Consider the following 15,782-nt stretch of genomic DNA (forward strand, 5'->3'; position numbering starts at 1 on the left):
CATTTCTCCTTTTCTCCCAGTGCCTCTCTTTTTCTCTACCAGATTGTAAGTATAATCATAAAGAGTATCTCTCAGCCGAATCATTATTTTATATAATCTCCACTTGCTCACATAATATATATATTTGAAAATCATCTAAAAATATGGATTCTATTTATTTTCATTTTATTCTCATCTAATTGACAGAGTTCACAGAGATCAAATTATTTGTGCTGCTCTAGGCTGGGAAATACCTAGGAAATACTATCTCTGCAGTGATGAGAGCATGCCAAGCTGACTTTAGTCTCAATCAAACGAATCTGTAAATTGTTCCCTATATAAAAGTGCATGATATAGACGACTACGATTCAGATCGTGTGGAATCGTTGCTGTGACTATGAAATCAATTGCATTGCAGCTGCTGCTTTTGGGCTGCCTTCTGGCTGCTGTATGCGGTAATTGAGATGTTCACTGAAAGTTAATACCCTATATTATATTTTGTATATCATATATACTTTTACCAACAGCCACGCCTGGCAAGGTGATTATCAATGGAAAATGCATCGATTGCAATCGACCAGAGGGTGACGATTCCATTGTTGTTCCAATCTCTGCCTCGAGCCGTCAGGCCTTGACATCAGGCGCTGTGGGCTTTGGACTTTTGTATTATATTATAAGCAAATTTGTTCATTAATAGTCGCTTTTAAATGAAAATTTTTTAAATAAACAAATGTTTAATATATGCTAAAAAATATTAAGAATGTATCTTACTTATGAATATATCTATATTTTATTTACAGGGTATTTTCTAAGTGCCTATATTTTTTTCTCAGACGACATTGATGACGTTATTTTCCCAGCGGCTTCTAGGTGATTGTAATATAAGCTTTGTTTAACAAATCTATTAGATTTTCCTCTCTAATTAATTGTCAGCTTTTATATTTTATTTTCCTGTTGTATCGCTCACTTTCTGACTCTCCCTTTCGCATTCTTTTTTTTTCTCTGTCACTTTTTTTCTCATTTACCATCTCTCTATGCCTCAGTCTCGCTCTATCTCTATTCACCTGTTCCTCTGTCTCCCTCTCTCTCTCCCTCTCTCTCTCTCTCTCTCTCTCTCTCTCTCTCTCTTATTCCCTATCTCTTTTCCGCTTTTCTCTCATTGTCTGTGTCTTTTCCTCACTGTCCCTCTCTATGTTTCTCTCATTCCTTCTCTTCCTCTCTCTCTCTTTCTCTCTCTCTCTCTCTCTCTCTCTGTATCCCTCTCACTCTTTCTTTTCTTACTTTCTCCCTCTATCTCTGACTCTCTGCTACTCTTTCTCTCGCTATCTGTTACAATCTATCTCTTTTAACTCTTTATTTTTCTTCTCTTCCCTTCTTGTAATATTCTTCAATACTCTGTACATTAAAATGACATTTTATATATGAGTATTGGCATTAATCTAAAATTCTAAAATATTTATATACATAAATATTTTCAGTAAATTTTTGTCTAATTATCCAAATAAAAATTCCAAATAAATATGAAAATAATTATTTCTTCACGCCATTCACGTCATTTGAACTCGACTTAAGCACCCCATAAAAACATTTTGCATATACATATTTAATTGTGCGGATTTTCCCAAGCAATCTCTTAGTTGACCTGTTATCAACTATATAGTATATATATAGACATATACACATATATTTCTACAAGCAGTCCACTGTTGTCTATTTAGCTATATAAGTCGGTAAGGTGATTGCAGTTGTTTCAGTTCCGTTTGCGAGGTTGACTCTGAATAAGATGAAAATTCTATCGATTGCGTTTCTGCTGGGTCTCTTGGCACTGGCCAGTGGTACGAAGAGAGTGAATGAGTACTATTAACTGTTCTTTAATCTCTCCCTCTCTCTCTCTGTCTGTCTCTTTCTGTCTCTTTTTAGCAACCCCTCTGAGACCTGGAGATGTGATAATCAATGGACATTGCATCAACTGCAATGTGCACGGAGGTTGAAGCAGCTACAATTTTAAATGTTTACCTGAATTGTCACATAAAGCGAAAAAAATGCTGAAATAGAAAATGTTTTCATACTACTATTTGTTTTAAAAATACAAAAACATTTATTTAAAATTATAACTTTTATTTAATATTATTAATCGCCTCGAATGTTGCAAACTTTGCAATCGCCATTGATGATCACATTGCCTGGATGCAGCGGATTAGCTGTGAATAAATGCATATTGAAATTAACTGTAATTGGGGTATGCATTTAGGGCATGCCCGACTAGCACTTACCATTTGCCAGAGCCAGCAGAGACAGCACCACAGCCAACGACAGAGACAGCACTAAAGCCAACGACAATCCCTTCATGTTTCCTCTTGTTGCGATTTTTCAAACGAAACTGTTCGCGGGAGCTGCTCGACGAGTCGCTTTTATAGCGATACCGATCTGGGGTTTGACTCAACTACTATAATTATATAGTTTTTTTTTATTGATAATCGTTTATTGAAATTGCGCACTTGCTTAATCTATGTCTATGCTGAGATAGACTCATAGCTAGGTTAACTATTTTGTCGACGACAGTCTAAGATCTGATAAGATCAAGGTAGGGATCGTACGGCTATCACTTTTCCTATTGATTATATAGAGTAAATTGAGATTTGTTAATATAAATATGACAGACATTTGTTTCATATAATGTATAGTTGACTTTGATACTCTACAAGGTGGAAATTCAGGGGGGGAGAGAAAAAAGACAAGACGATCAATAGTTGGATAATTCATACTAGCTTTATCTAATATTTTTTCTCTCTCTCACACATTGTATCATCTTTTCGCTGCTATGTTAGGGTATACAAAAGTCGAACACCTATTCTGAACTGTCTTTAGTCTATTGAAAATACAATTCATTCATGTAAAAGGTATTTACCTGCTATCACCTCAGTTAATACATAGACAGCTGACAGATACATGTGCATATGTAAATATATAAATATTAAATGCGTATATTGAAATAAGCGATTACTTATAGCAACTATGTAGACGTAATCAAATCAGCTTAATTATTTTTACATAGCATTAAATATCAAGTTGGGTATGTAGGACTATAAAATATTGTGTAAAATTTTAAAAGCTAAATATGGAATTTTGTTAGAACTCTATAAAAAACGTTAAAAAGACTGCATACCGAATTTGGTGTTTAAAGAGTTAATAATAGCTGAGTTAATTGGGATATATAATGAGTTCAATAAGATATGGAGGGATAGATATGCATTAGATGCATCCACTAGGATGGAAATGCAGTAGACAACATGTTAAGTAAAATATATTAAATTGGTATCGTAAATAGTATAGAGTATATAATAGAATGTACTTACTTATATAGCAATTGCCCTCTAATTTATAGAATATTATAATTTTTAAGTACATATTTCATACGACAAGGAAATCTTAAAGCCCAAGTTAAAAAGCCCTTAAAGAGAAACATTTAGAAAAGTTTGAACATGGCCAACGAGTTGGGCGGGTGAAAAAGTATATGAACGTGTTTGTGGTTGAATTCAGTTACGTTGGCTAAGAGTTGCGTGGCATATGTATCAGTGTGTGTGTGTGTGTGTGTGTGTGTGTGTGTGTGTGTATGCGTATGCGTGTGTGTGGTTAGCAATTAAGCCAATGAAGCATTAAAAACACCAGCCAAGGGCGTAAGCCATGCAAAGTGAACTGAAATCAGAGACTGGAATTGGGAGGTACACAAAAAGGATATGGGAATGAAGCATGCTATCTCATTCGCTTTTCTCTCTCTCTCTCTCTCTCTCTCTCCCTGTGTATATGTCACAGCTTGGCTTTGGGTGGATTAGCGTGGATGTTGCTGCTGCTGCTGCTGCTGCTGTTGCTGCTGCTGCTGCTGCTGCTGCTGCTGCTGCTGCTGCTGCTGCTGCTGCTGCCACATTTGTCAATGTAAAAAGCATTACGCTTAAATGAACCCATGCACATGCATAAATACGCCAAAGCCAACGCGGCGAACAGACGACACGTGTGCGTTAACAATTTAATTACGCCAAATAAACCACCCACCCACATACACACATACACACGCACACAGATAACCACCCAGCCAACAGATGTTGCCCAAAAAGTTAATCACCCAATCGACGGGCAGGTCAGCTATATTAAAGACTTACAACCGGGAGAAATTTCACCAGCTCGCAAAACCATTAGCCAACGCTTTGCTTTCACGTGTGTGAGGGGTGTTTGGGGGGTGGGGTGGGGTTGGCTGTGGGCTCTGTAATAAGCGGGTGTGCTGGCTGCTATGCCTAAGAAAGCTAGGGCCTATTTACTCAAGCTGGTGTGAAAATATGCCATGAGTGTGCATATACGAATAGAGGTTGAGCATATGTGTGTGTGTGTATAGGTGTGTGTGTAAGTGTGTACAAATATGTCAGTGGCAAAAGCTGTTATGCAGAGAGTTAGATACAGGCAGAGTCGGGAATGTGTGTGTATGTATGTATGTATGTCTGCCTCTAGGCAGTGCGTGCTAAGACGAAGCTGCAATGCGCTTTAAGCTGTGAGGGAATTGGTTTCATTAGACGAAACTGGGAATACGGAAACTGAAACAAGCAAAATTAAATATAGAATGGGGGGAAGTAGAGCTGAAACTTAAAATATAGAATATAAGTTTGATATGCACAACATGGAAACCATAAATGAAATTTGAAATTTTGAAATATGTACTTATAATATGTAATCTGAGCTACGAAAAGTGTAATATGGAAATTAGAATACAGAATCCTGCTTATGAAATTCAAATTGAGGAAGGAAAAGAAATAAGTTACAAGGAATAAGGAGTAAGGAGTAAGGGGTAAGGAGTAAGGAGTAAGGAGTAAGGAGTAAGGAGTAAGGAGTAAGGAACAAGCAATAAGGAATAAGGCGTAAGGCGTAAGGAATAAGAAATACGGAATAAGCAGAATAAAGAATACGAAATAATTGGAGTATAGAAAAGGAAAGGTAATGAAGTAAAAAATGCAAAGTACAAAGTTATGGAGAACTTAATAAATTAAATGTAAATCATAAAATATTAAATATACTTTATAGATTGTGGCTTATAGAAAACGGCGTCTATTCTGAAATCTGAAGTATGGAGTCGTTCACATTCTGATGGAGAATTTATTGTGTAAGATAAGAAATACTAAATAGGGTAAGCTATCAATCCTAAATATTAAATATGGTAAGGAATATATACCATATTTTATATTTAATGATCAACATTTAAGTTACCATTTACTACATTTATTATTCAAGGTTCCTAGACAGAAAAATTAATAAAATTTTAGTAGAGCTTCTTTTATAAATATTTCTTCTCTTATATACATATATTTATTATTATTTATTAGATTATATTAATAATTTTGAGCGGTCTACACAAGAAGTCAAGTAGGTCCTTACCTACGTTTAACATCTACACTTAACATACTGTTATTAACTGACTGCTGTTGTTAGTTTACCATAACAGACTTTGCTAATTCCTTAAAACTTTTCATATACAGTTTATCCATCACAAAGTCCGCAATGCCCCATTTTATTACAGAGACGCAGCTCAGCCTGTGCAGACACATATATATACATATATTTCTATTTCTATATATCTACTTTATATATGCACACATATATGTGTATGTATGTGTGTGTGTGTATTCTATATGCATAACAGTCGACTGCGGGAGTAGAACAAAAGATAGTCAGAGGCATTTCTTGGCAGCTGGGGCACTATTAGTTTATTATTACGACCAGAGTTTTATTGTCAACCTGTGGAGTGTGTCAGTGTGTGCGTGTGTGTGTGTGTGTATGATGTATGTGTATGTGTGTTTGCTGTTGTGTGTGGGCAATTGTGGGCGTGTCCATGAGCATGTGTGCACTTTTGCTAGGGCGTCTGTGCCTGGCCATATATGAAATATTCTGTTGATTTGCCACGCCCTGCGGTTGTTGCTGTTGTGCGTGTGTGTGTGTTCTTTTTTGTGGTTAGTTTTATGGCTTTTAGTATGTGTGTGTGTGTGGTTTTTATGCGTTGGCATTCTATAAAATTTATGTTTATTTTTTTGACAAACGGAATCGGAAGTTTTTTGTTGCATCTCTAAGGCGCGTCGCACAGGGCGTATACGTATTTAGAGTTTATGCCTTAAGCCACAGCACATAAAACATTTAAACGGCCTACAGTCAAAATGAAAACATTATGAAAGACAGCCCTGGATGGGGCGGAGATTTTAAATGCCTTTTACGTTCGCCTTTGTGCCTTTGGCCCTGGGGACAAATCTATTAAAGACGGACGCAAGGGTAAGGCTGGCGCTTAAGCAAGCAGGAGCTGAGCTGTGCGATTTGAGTCGAGGGAGGAGTTTGAGCTTATAGTCGCTGCAGAGTAATTACGCAAAGGATTTGGTTAAACACTTCAGGCCAAGCAGCAACAAGCTGGCTAAAAGGAAACCAAATTGATGAGAGCTGAAAAAGGAAATAGATGATGAAATAGGAAAATGTTTTGCTATGAACATGTCATACATCTATGTATATACCCACACACACACACAGGAAAGAAAACATGCAAAATAAAATTATTTTTATAAACGCCAACAGTCAACAGTCAACAATTGCCACGCCCCCACCCAGCCTCAGTGACGCCCACTGAAGCCAACAAATAGCGCCACGTGAGCGAAATTGCTAATCAACTGGGCAAAAGCATTCGAGGGCAGACGTAAAAGCCTCTAAAGGACACTCAGCACGTTTTAAGTGCCAGTTGCTGTGTGTGTGTGTGTGTGTGTGGGTGAGGCTGTGTGTGAGTGTGGCTCATCATTTTCCATGTTGTATGTTAGACAGCGAATGCTTTAATGTATTTAAGCTGGGCACAAAACATTATTGTCAGCTGGGAATAGCGAGGCGAGGTAGCCTGGGGGTAGCGAGGAGTGTGTGCGGCAGCGGGATGGCAAGGCGTATTAAGGGGATGGCATGTTGTTGGCTTTATGTGTAGGTGTGATGGCGTCAAAGTGACATGAGCCAGAGACAAGAGCCAAAGAGCGCCGCTGGCAAAAGCGACAGCAACTAATGACAGCTCCATATATGTATATGTAGGAGTATGTGTGGGTGTGTGGGTGTGAGTGTGTGAGAGCAAAGCCTACTTCACTCTGAACCACACAACCCCATTAGACATAGCCCACTGAAATCCATTTCAATCTGCTCCTTGTCGAGTTGGGGATTTGCGTTTTTGGTGGTTGTCTTGCATTAGCCATAGATACACCTATAGCTATATGTATATATGTATATGCATGTGTATATATAAATAAATAAGTGTGTATGTGTAAAGCCTTGGAATGCGTTAAGCCTTGATGTTTTAATCACACTTCCTAATTGAAATGCTGTTAAGCAACTAAGAGAAAACACTGACAAAAGCCCAAATGCGACTAAGTGAAAAGTTGATGTGAGCTAATTGAATATTGAAACTGGTTAAGTTTTCTTTGATATGTGATATAGCTGAAAGGAGAAGAATAAATAGAGATATATACACATTTTTGTATATATGTATATATGACATGATTATAATCTCCATCCCTATCATATCATATTCAGTATAGAAATTGTCAAAGACTCCACTCAAAAGTGAACTATTCTCAGTGAAGTTTGCACTGAGCGATTGATCGACTTGATGAAGTGACTAAATGACTATCTTATGCGCTCAGTATTATGTGTGAGTTAATGATTTGGAACAGAGTGACTGACTAAGTAATTTATTGATTGATTGAATGATTGACTAATGAAGTTTGATTGCTTGAAACTTACTGCTTTACTGATTAAATTGCTTGATAGCCTTACTAGTCAATTAACTAGCCGACTGACTGAATGATTGATTGGGTGATTGGCTTGACTAAAAAATAAGCTAAGGGAGAGCTAAGCTGATTCATCCAATAGCTAGTTGATTCATTGATTGACTCAGTAATCAGTAAAAGTGATTATTTATTAACTGAGGCCCTGATTGACCAACTAATTGCCTGACCGATTGACTGACTAACTGATTGATTTACTGTCTGATCAATAAACACTTTGATTGACTGAGCGATTGACTGACTGATTGACTGAAGTGATTTACTAACTGATTGACTGACTAATTGACAGACCGATTGACTGACTGTTTGACTGAAGCACTGATTGACTGAGTGAATGACTAACTGATTGAGTGCCAGATTGACTGACTGATTGACTAGAGCACTGATTGACTGAACGATTGATTGACTGAATGAATGATTGACTAATTGACTGATTGACTGACAGGCTGACTGAAAGACTGACTGATTGACTGACTAAGGAACTAGCTGACTGATGGACTCAATATTAATGGATTGATTGACTGCTGAACTAATGTACCGACTGAGTGACTGAGTGACTGAGCAACTGAGCTGCAGACTCATTTACCTGACTGCCTGATCCAAGTGATTGACTTATTAAGTGACTGAGTAATTGTTTGATGTTGCATAGATAAGTAGCTAAAATTGTTCAGTGTTTTGGAAAATTGTCTCTTCGAGCGTGAAAAATTGATGAAAAGCTATTATACATATATACATATCTCTCCTTACATGTAATTCAGTCAGCGTACGCACATACACATTCTGATTTATGACAAAGCCCAATTAGTGCACAACTTCTCGTCGACAATAATCAAAGTAATGCCATCTCCCTTGCACGCCTTATCACTGAGTTGTTTTGGATTCAGTCTCAAGTCTTTTCTATTCATGCTATCAGCAGCAGTTCAGCTACACCGACTGGCAGTCTCTAAGCCCAAGTCAAAGCAAGCACACACTGTTCTCCTCTACAAACAAACACACACATACGCACACACACATCGACATGTTGCCTAAAGGCTGGATATTCCTGGTAGCTGGTCTGCTCTGGCTGGATGGCTGTCCTTCAAGCCAAGCAGATGTGGCCAAGCTCGTTTGCTACTACGATGCGTCGAGCTTTGTGCGTGAAGGTGAGCAAGAGCTAATCTTTGTATGCCAAATGGCCGGGTGAAACGGGGGGTTATCTCTTCTATTTCATGTGTACATCACATATACATATAGACATATTTATCACATATATACATAGCTTCATGTTTTTGTTATGCTTACAGGTCCCGCACAACTTTCGCTGCAGGAACTGGAGCCCGCTTTAGGCTTTTGCAACTACCTGATTTATGGCTATGCCGGCATCGATGCGGAGAGCTTTAAGATCAAGAGTTTGAATCCCGAGCTCAGCTATAATCGCCAGCATTATAGTCAAATTACGGCATTGCGCCGGAAGCATCCACATTTGCGTATATTGCTCTCTGTGGGCGGTGGGCGTGATGTGAATGCTGAGGGAGTGGCGGATAGCGTTAAATATCTGAGCCTACTGGAGCAGCCGGAGCATCGCAACAGCTTCAAGGCCAGCGTTCGAGAGGAGCTGTCGAACTATGGCTTCGATGGCTTGGACTTGGCCTGGCAGTTCCCGCTGCTAAAGCCCAAGCGGCAGCAGGGCGCCTTGAAGCGTGCCTGGACCTCGTTTAAGGGCTGGTTCAGCAGCAACTCCATTGATCCCAAGGCCGAGGAGCACAAGGCGCAGTTCGCCTCCTTTGTCAGGGAGCTGCGACTGGAGCTGCAGCGCAACGGTAAACTGTTGACGCTCAGCATGCTGCCACATGTGGATGCAGAGCGTAAGTACCAAATGGAATACCATCTGAAAACCCTCCTCATTCTCTGCTGCAGTCTTCATAGATGTACCATCGGTGCTCAGCTTTGTGGACTTTGTCAATTTGGGCACCTACGATTTCCAGACCCCGCAACGGGATCCCAAGCAAGCGGATCTGCCGGCTCCGCTGTATGACATGTACGATCGCGATGCCAGGCACAATGTTAACCAGCAGGTGCAGTATTGGCTCAATCACACGGCCAATGCGCAGCAGCTGAACATCGGCATTACGACCTACGGACGTTCGTGGAAAATGTCGCGCGATTCGGGCATCACTGGATTCCCGCCAATTGCCGATACGGAGGGACCAGCTCCCGGTGGCAGGCAGACGAATCAGCCCGGCTTGCTAAGCTGGCCAGAGATTTGTGATCTCTTGCAGCGTCATCTCGGCCAGGGCAAGGATACGAGTGCTGACCATCTGCGCAAGGTGGGCGATCCCACGAAGCGTTTCGGCATCTATGCCTATCGAGCGACTGACGACAATGGCGAGAACGGCATCTGGGTGGGCTACGAGGATCCCACCACGGCGGCGATAAAGGCTGATTTCGTCCGAGCTCAGGGCTTGGGCGGTGTGGCCCTCCACGATCTGTCCCTAGATGATTTCAGAGGCCAATGTGCGGGCGAAAAGTTTCCCATACTTAGAAGCATTAAATATAAATTGTGAGTGGCTCAGAAATAAAGGAGATTCTATAAAATATAAAATGTAAAATATAAAATATAAAATATAAAGATATAAAATATAAAATATGAAATATAAAATATAGAATATACATGTTATTCTATATTCTCATGTTAACTAAATCCAAATATGGCTTACAACAACTAAGCGGCTTTTCGCCCATAAAAAATGTATTTTATGGGAATAGTGTTTCGCTTCTATCGAAGCTTTTCCATTTAAGCCGCTTTTCATGGAAAGTCCTTAGCATCCAAACATGCAAAAAAAAAAAAGGTAAAAATAAGGTGGAAAACCAATTCAATTGAAATAGAGAGAGGGAGAGAGAGACACAGATACATAGGGACACAGAGTGAGTGAGATATTTCAAAGAGCGCCTAAAAGCATGCTACAATAAATTGATACAGCCAGCGAAGCAAAAAAGGAAAAAGTCGCAACAAAGTTCGTTCGTACAAGGGAAATGCAAAAAAGTAAAAAAAAAAAATGAACACGTCGCATTAAGCGCAAACGAATCTGGCCAAGCAGAAAGCTTGACAACAAACCCAACATCCAGGTGGCCGCTGTGGGTGGCGGGTGGAGGGCGTGGCCGGCAGCGAGACGAATGTCCAAAGTAAAAGTTGAAATTAAACCAATTAGTTTGCCTGCGTCAACCCGGTCTGGCCTCGCACTCCTTGCCAAGACGAAGGGACAACGGCCGGTGGGCGTGGCAAGGCTAAGGCAGCGGCAGCATTGCTCAGCCAGGCATTTAGGCAGGCAGCCCGCCCGGCCCGCACACCTGACGCTGCCAGCCCGAACTCCAAACTTCCGACACGCGACACCCGACGTGTCCCGGCGTGTCCCGGAGTTCCGAGTCCTAGCTGACGGCGTCATAAATTAATTATGATTTAACAACTTCAGCATGCACGACACGGCAAAAACTTTGCGCTTTTCAAGCGTCTCCTGTTTTTTGTAATAAAAAAAAAAGGGTACGATATTTTGTTTTTATTTTTTTTTCAAATTTTAATGAGCGCAAAAAGTTAAGAAAAGTTTCTCAAAAAGCTGAATTAATAGGAGCGAAGCAAGGATGAAATTTGAGAAATATATTCAAATCCTTTCCTAAATTAAGCACAACACAAAGTATCATAAGCTGCGGTGCGTTCGTTTCAGTGGTTATTTACTTCAGTGGCTGCCTGCCCGCACCGCTCTTGATCTCCTCGAAGGCCTTGAGCCAGAGCTTGTCGAACTGCTTGGGCAGCTTGGCGCGCACCATCTCAGCCATTCGGCGGGCGCCCCGCTGATTCGCCTCCTCGTAGTACGGTAAGTGGGAGATTCGTGTCAGCCAGTCGCTCAATTTGGGATACTTGGCAGCATCCACGGGCGCATAGCTCAGGTGCAGAGTGCTGAGCGTTGCGACGATGCTGAAGTCCGCTATGGTCAGCAGTTGTCCGGCCAAATAGTTGCGCCCGTCCAGAAACTGTTCGAGCAGATCGTAGGCCTTGTGCAGCTGCTCTATTAGGACGTTTGGCAGTTCCGTCACCTCCTCCTGGAAGATCAGGTGCTGCAGCTGCTTGAAGAGCACAAACAAAATGCCCGAATCGAAGTGCAATCGTTGATCCACCAAGGCACGCTTCAGCGGATCGCGCGGATACAGGGCATCGGTGAAGGCATATTTGCCAACCAGATAGCCCATGATGGCATGCGAGTCCCAGATGCACGCATCGTTATCCTGCAGCACCGGCACCGTACGCTGCGGATTCTTGCGCACAAAATGCGGCTCCAAGTGCTGCCCGGCAAGCAGATCCACGTGCCGGAACTCGTGCTCCAGCTCCAGGGCGCGCAACGTGAGCAGCACAGCGCGCACACCCGGACTCAATTCAGTGCCAAACAGGACGAGCACCATGATGCGGATTGTGAATATACGTATATATGGATAGATATCTAGTATATCGACTAGACTATATCTAGTCGAACTGCCCAGCAGCTACTGCGCCGGCTGAGTTTCTGCTGCCACCCAGACAGCTGCCATCAGGCAGTGCATGATTTAAGTCAGTAGATAAGATAAGATAATACCAACAACTAATTATTCGAAAGACGAACAAAAATAATCTAAAGACGTCATAATGCTGCAAGTTTAAGTCGTTTTATTTTCATTACACATTTCTTATTTAGTGTTTTTTGTTAATTCTTAGTACTTAGACCTTATCTCTTACCTCAATGTTTACCCAAGTGTCAGTGGGCTAAAACTAAATTTATCTGATGTACATAAGTATATACACACATACATATATATTTACATACATATGCCATTTATTCTATATCAATTGCATATATAATATACATTCACATGAAGCCCGTGAGCAAATCACATAAAAGATTCAAATTGTGGGGAACAGTTTGCGTGTGGCTGAAATGCATAAATTATTTAAATTAATCGAAATGAAATAGCTGTAAAATCAATTTTAATAGCCATAGATACCCAGTAATTTAGCAGCAGCAGCTGCAGGTGCGTTTGGTTTCACATTTCCTTATTAGAGATTAGTTCTTTAAATAAATATGTATAAATATTTACAAATTTTTAACATATTAAAAATATTCAAGAATAAATTAAGCCATAATTAATATTTTAAAATATATTTTTAATAGTAATTTAATAATAATAATTAATTTAGCAATATAATAATTAATAATAATAACAATCATAATTTTTTAGCAATCATTTATATCTTTTATATTTATATTTATATCTTTGAAATTTGCACATGTTTTATAAATGAAAAATAATTTATTATTTATAATTTTTTAATATTTTTTTAGTTTTTTTACTATGCTATAATATAATTATAAAGTTCTTAAAATATTTATAAATATTATTTCTTATTTGTTCATATTTTATTAAACAGTATTTTAATCTGCTTCATTGTTAAAATTTAGCCTAATTAGTATCGAAACAACAAAAGCACTTTTACATAATTTGATATACTATCTCAAAAAGAGTCGCCCCCTAATATAAGGTATATGGGACTGGGTGCATATTTAACTATCGTTTGTATTTCATCGTGCTGAGTTTGTTGAACTAATGGCACAGCTCTTCCTCTTACAGCTGGTTAAATACACCGACCACCTACGTGGCCCTCGACGCAGACCACATTTCCCAAGCTCCCCACCACTATATAAGGTCCTGTCGACTAGGACCTGGCAGTTAGTCACCTTCTATCAATCAACGCGGAAGTATGGTTAAACTTTTAATCTATGGCTTGGAGGCAAGTCCGCCCACGCGCTCCTGTTTGCTAACACTCAAGGCGCTGGAGTTGCCCTTCGAACTGGTGCACGTTAATTTGCTAAATGGAGAGCATTTGACACCCGAGTTTCTGGAAAAGAACCCACAGCACACTGTGCCGATGCTAGAGGACGACGAAGGCTGCATTTGGGACTCGCATGCTATAATGACATATCTTGTGGGTAAATATGGAAAGGACGATGCACTGTATCCACTGGATCACCATCAGCGCGCCATCGTGGACCAGCGGTTGCATTTCGATTCGGGTCTCATGTTCACCGGCGCCTTGCGCCCGATAACAAGAGGTATTCTAATGCTCGGAGAAACTGTCATCGAACAGTCTAGAATCGAAGCCGTTGCTGAAATCTATGATCTGGTGGAGCTATTTTTGGGTGATAACGATTTTGTGGCTGGCAACGAGCTGACCTTAGCTGACTTTAGCTTTGTGTCGTCAATCAGCTGTCTGTGGATCTATCTGCCAATAGATGCAGCTAAATATCCCAGAATCTCGGCCTGGGTGCAACGTATGAAAGAACTGCCCTACTACGAGGAGGCCAATGGCATAGGCGCGACTCAACTGGAAACAATACTTAAATCGAAAAATTTCACAATTGCAGCTTAGAATTCATTTTATTTGAATAGATTACGAAATTAATACACATACTATGTTAATTAGCTTGCACAATGCATTTGAAGAGCACCTTATAGGTGCATTCTCTTTATTGTGAAATATTTGTTTACCGAAATGCCATGGAAAGTGCACAGTCATAACAAGTCAGCGTATTGAAGAGAGTGCGATCACAGTTAGAATACCAATATCTAAACACAAAGAGCGAGAACCAACAACTATCCGGCATATGCACATATGAGAGATTAAGTGAGAGCGCTAGAACAGCTGACGAGCTTTTAGCAAACTGTGATTTCTAAAAAAAACCGAAGAGAGCATAGGCTACACAAAGTTCAATAAGCAAACATCTAAGCACCACACATGCATACTCTCTTTAAATTCAATGTATTTACGTTTACATTCAAATAAAATAAACAGTAATTAACTTTACGCCTCCTTATTTTCCCCCTCTTCCCTCTTCATATATGTAATTAATAAAAATTGCATTAGCATTTATTTTTAACGGCGTTAGAAATCAATGCAAACATACTCAATTAACTTGTGTATGTATGTATGCATGTATGTATGCGTGAGGGCTTGCGTGCAGTAACAGCAGCGATTAGGAGAGTTAAAAAGTTAAAGAGCGTGGGAAGTTAACAGCAGTTACGTTCACTCTGAACACGTATGGGAATTTGACGAACATGTTCGACTCTCTTCAGGGTCGGGTGCATATAAAAGCCACGACATCCACCCATTGGCCGGTCAGTTATCATTCAGACGCCAAACGCAATACACAAATAAATTATAAATATGGTGAAGCCTATTCTCTATGGTATCGATGCCAGTCCGCCAGTGCGTGCCGTCAAATTGACGCTGGCTGCGCTGCAGCTGCCCTACGACTACAAAATTGTCAATTTGATGAATAAGGAGCAGCATTCGGAGGAATATCTGAAGAAGAATCCACAGCATACGGTGCCACTATTGGAGGATGGCGATGCAAACATAGCCGACTCGCATGCCATAATGGCGTATCTGGTGAGCAAATACGGCAAGGATGACTCACTATATCCCAAGGATCTGGTGAAACGCGCTCTCGTCGATAATCGCATGTACTTCGAGTCGGGCGTCGTATTCGCCAATGCCCTGCGCAGTCTAGCCAAAATGATTCTGTTCCTCGGCAAGACGGAGGTGCCGCAGGAGCGCATTGATGCGATTACCGAGGCATACGATTTCGTCGAAGCTTTCTTCAAGGATCAGACCTATGTAGCCGGCAATCAGCTGACCATTGCCGATTTCAGTCTCATCTCATCTATCAGCTCTCTGGTTGCCTTCGTGCCAGTCGACGCCGCCAAATATCCCAAGCTGAGCGCTTGGATCAAGCGATTGGAACAGTTGCCCTATTATGCAGAAAATAGCACAGGTGCACAGCAATTTGTCGCTGCTGTCAAAAGTAAGCCATTCACAGTAGTTGGCTAAGTGTTATCAGTTCTCTCATTAGCTCTTTTGTAATAAATGTTTTGTTTTATCTAATCATCGATAATCTTTGCTGT

At 40.3% G+C, this 15,782-nt stretch overlaps 7 protein-coding genes across 7 annotated transcripts; 5 read left to right on the forward strand and 2 right to left on the reverse strand.

Annotated features, from left to right (window-relative positions):
• The first annotated feature begins 324 nt into the window (after positions 1 to 324).
• On the forward strand, positions 325 to 733 carry LOC6578911 (bomanin-836). Its single transcript, XM_002004774.3, has 2 exons — positions 325 to 434; positions 507 to 733. The coding sequence occupies exons 1-2, from the start codon at positions 377 to 379 to the stop codon at positions 671 to 673; spliced, it is 225 nt and encodes a 74-aa protein (XP_002004810.1). The 5' UTR covers positions 325 to 376; the 3' UTR covers positions 674 to 733.
• A 972-nt stretch (positions 734 to 1,705) lies between these two features.
• LOC116804143 (bomanin Short 3-like) lies at positions 1,706 to 2,047 on the forward strand. The gene is made up of 2 exons (XM_032730364.2): positions 1,706 to 1,814; positions 1,900 to 2,047. Exons 1-2 carry the CDS (start codon positions 1,763 to 1,765, stop codon positions 1,968 to 1,970), a joined length of 123 nt encoding a protein of 40 aa, XP_032586255.1. The 5' UTR covers positions 1,706 to 1,762; the 3' UTR covers positions 1,971 to 2,047.
• Positions 2,048 to 2,076: 29 nt separating this feature from the next.
• LOC6578912 (bomanin Short 3) lies at positions 2,077 to 2,364 on the reverse strand. The gene is made up of 2 exons (XM_002004775.4): positions 2,253 to 2,364; positions 2,077 to 2,180 (listed from the first exon to the last, which is right to left on the reverse strand). Exons 1-2 carry the CDS (start codon positions 2,326 to 2,328, stop codon positions 2,110 to 2,112), a joined length of 147 nt encoding a protein of 48 aa, XP_002004811.1. The 5' UTR covers positions 2,329 to 2,364; the 3' UTR covers positions 2,077 to 2,109.
• A 6,381-nt stretch (positions 2,365 to 8,745) lies between these two features.
• On the forward strand, positions 8,746 to 10,425 carry LOC6578913 (chitinase-like protein Idgf5). The gene is made up of 3 exons (XM_002004776.4): positions 8,746 to 8,959; positions 9,101 to 9,661; positions 9,714 to 10,425. Exons 1-3 carry the CDS (start codon positions 8,836 to 8,838, stop codon positions 10,358 to 10,360), a joined length of 1,332 nt encoding a protein of 443 aa, XP_002004812.1. The 5' UTR covers positions 8,746 to 8,835; the 3' UTR covers positions 10,361 to 10,425.
• Positions 10,426 to 11,335: 910 nt separating this feature from the next.
• LOC6578914 (glutathione S-transferase 1) lies at positions 11,336 to 12,348 on the reverse strand. Its single transcript, XM_002004777.4, has one exon. The coding sequence runs from the start codon at positions 12,246 to 12,248 to the stop codon at positions 11,523 to 11,525; it is 726 nt and encodes a 241-aa protein (XP_002004813.1). The 5' UTR covers positions 12,249 to 12,348; the 3' UTR covers positions 11,336 to 11,522.
• A 1,228-nt stretch (positions 12,349 to 13,576) lies between these two features.
• Positions 13,577 to 14,692, forward strand: LOC6578915 (glutathione S-transferase 1). Its single transcript, XM_002004778.4, has one exon. It carries the CDS (start codon positions 13,579 to 13,581, stop codon positions 14,245 to 14,247), a length of 669 nt encoding a protein of 222 aa, XP_002004814.1. The 5' UTR covers positions 13,577 to 13,578; the 3' UTR covers positions 14,248 to 14,692.
• Positions 14,693 to 14,986: 294 nt separating this feature from the next.
• LOC6578916 (glutathione S-transferase 1) lies at positions 14,987 to 15,772 on the forward strand. The gene has a single exon (XM_002004779.4). The coding sequence runs from the start codon at positions 15,043 to 15,045 to the stop codon at positions 15,706 to 15,708; it is 666 nt and encodes a 221-aa protein (XP_002004815.1). The 5' UTR covers positions 14,987 to 15,042; the 3' UTR covers positions 15,709 to 15,772.
• Positions 15,773 to 15,782: the final 10 nt, after the last annotated feature.

Source organism: Drosophila mojavensis, unplaced genomic scaffold (genome assembly GCF_018153725.1).
Source record: "Drosophila mojavensis isolate 15081-1352.22 unplaced genomic scaffold, ASM1815372v1 contig_80, whole genome shotgun sequence".
NCBI lineage: Eukaryota > Metazoa > Arthropoda > Insecta > Diptera > Drosophilidae > Drosophila > Drosophila mojavensis.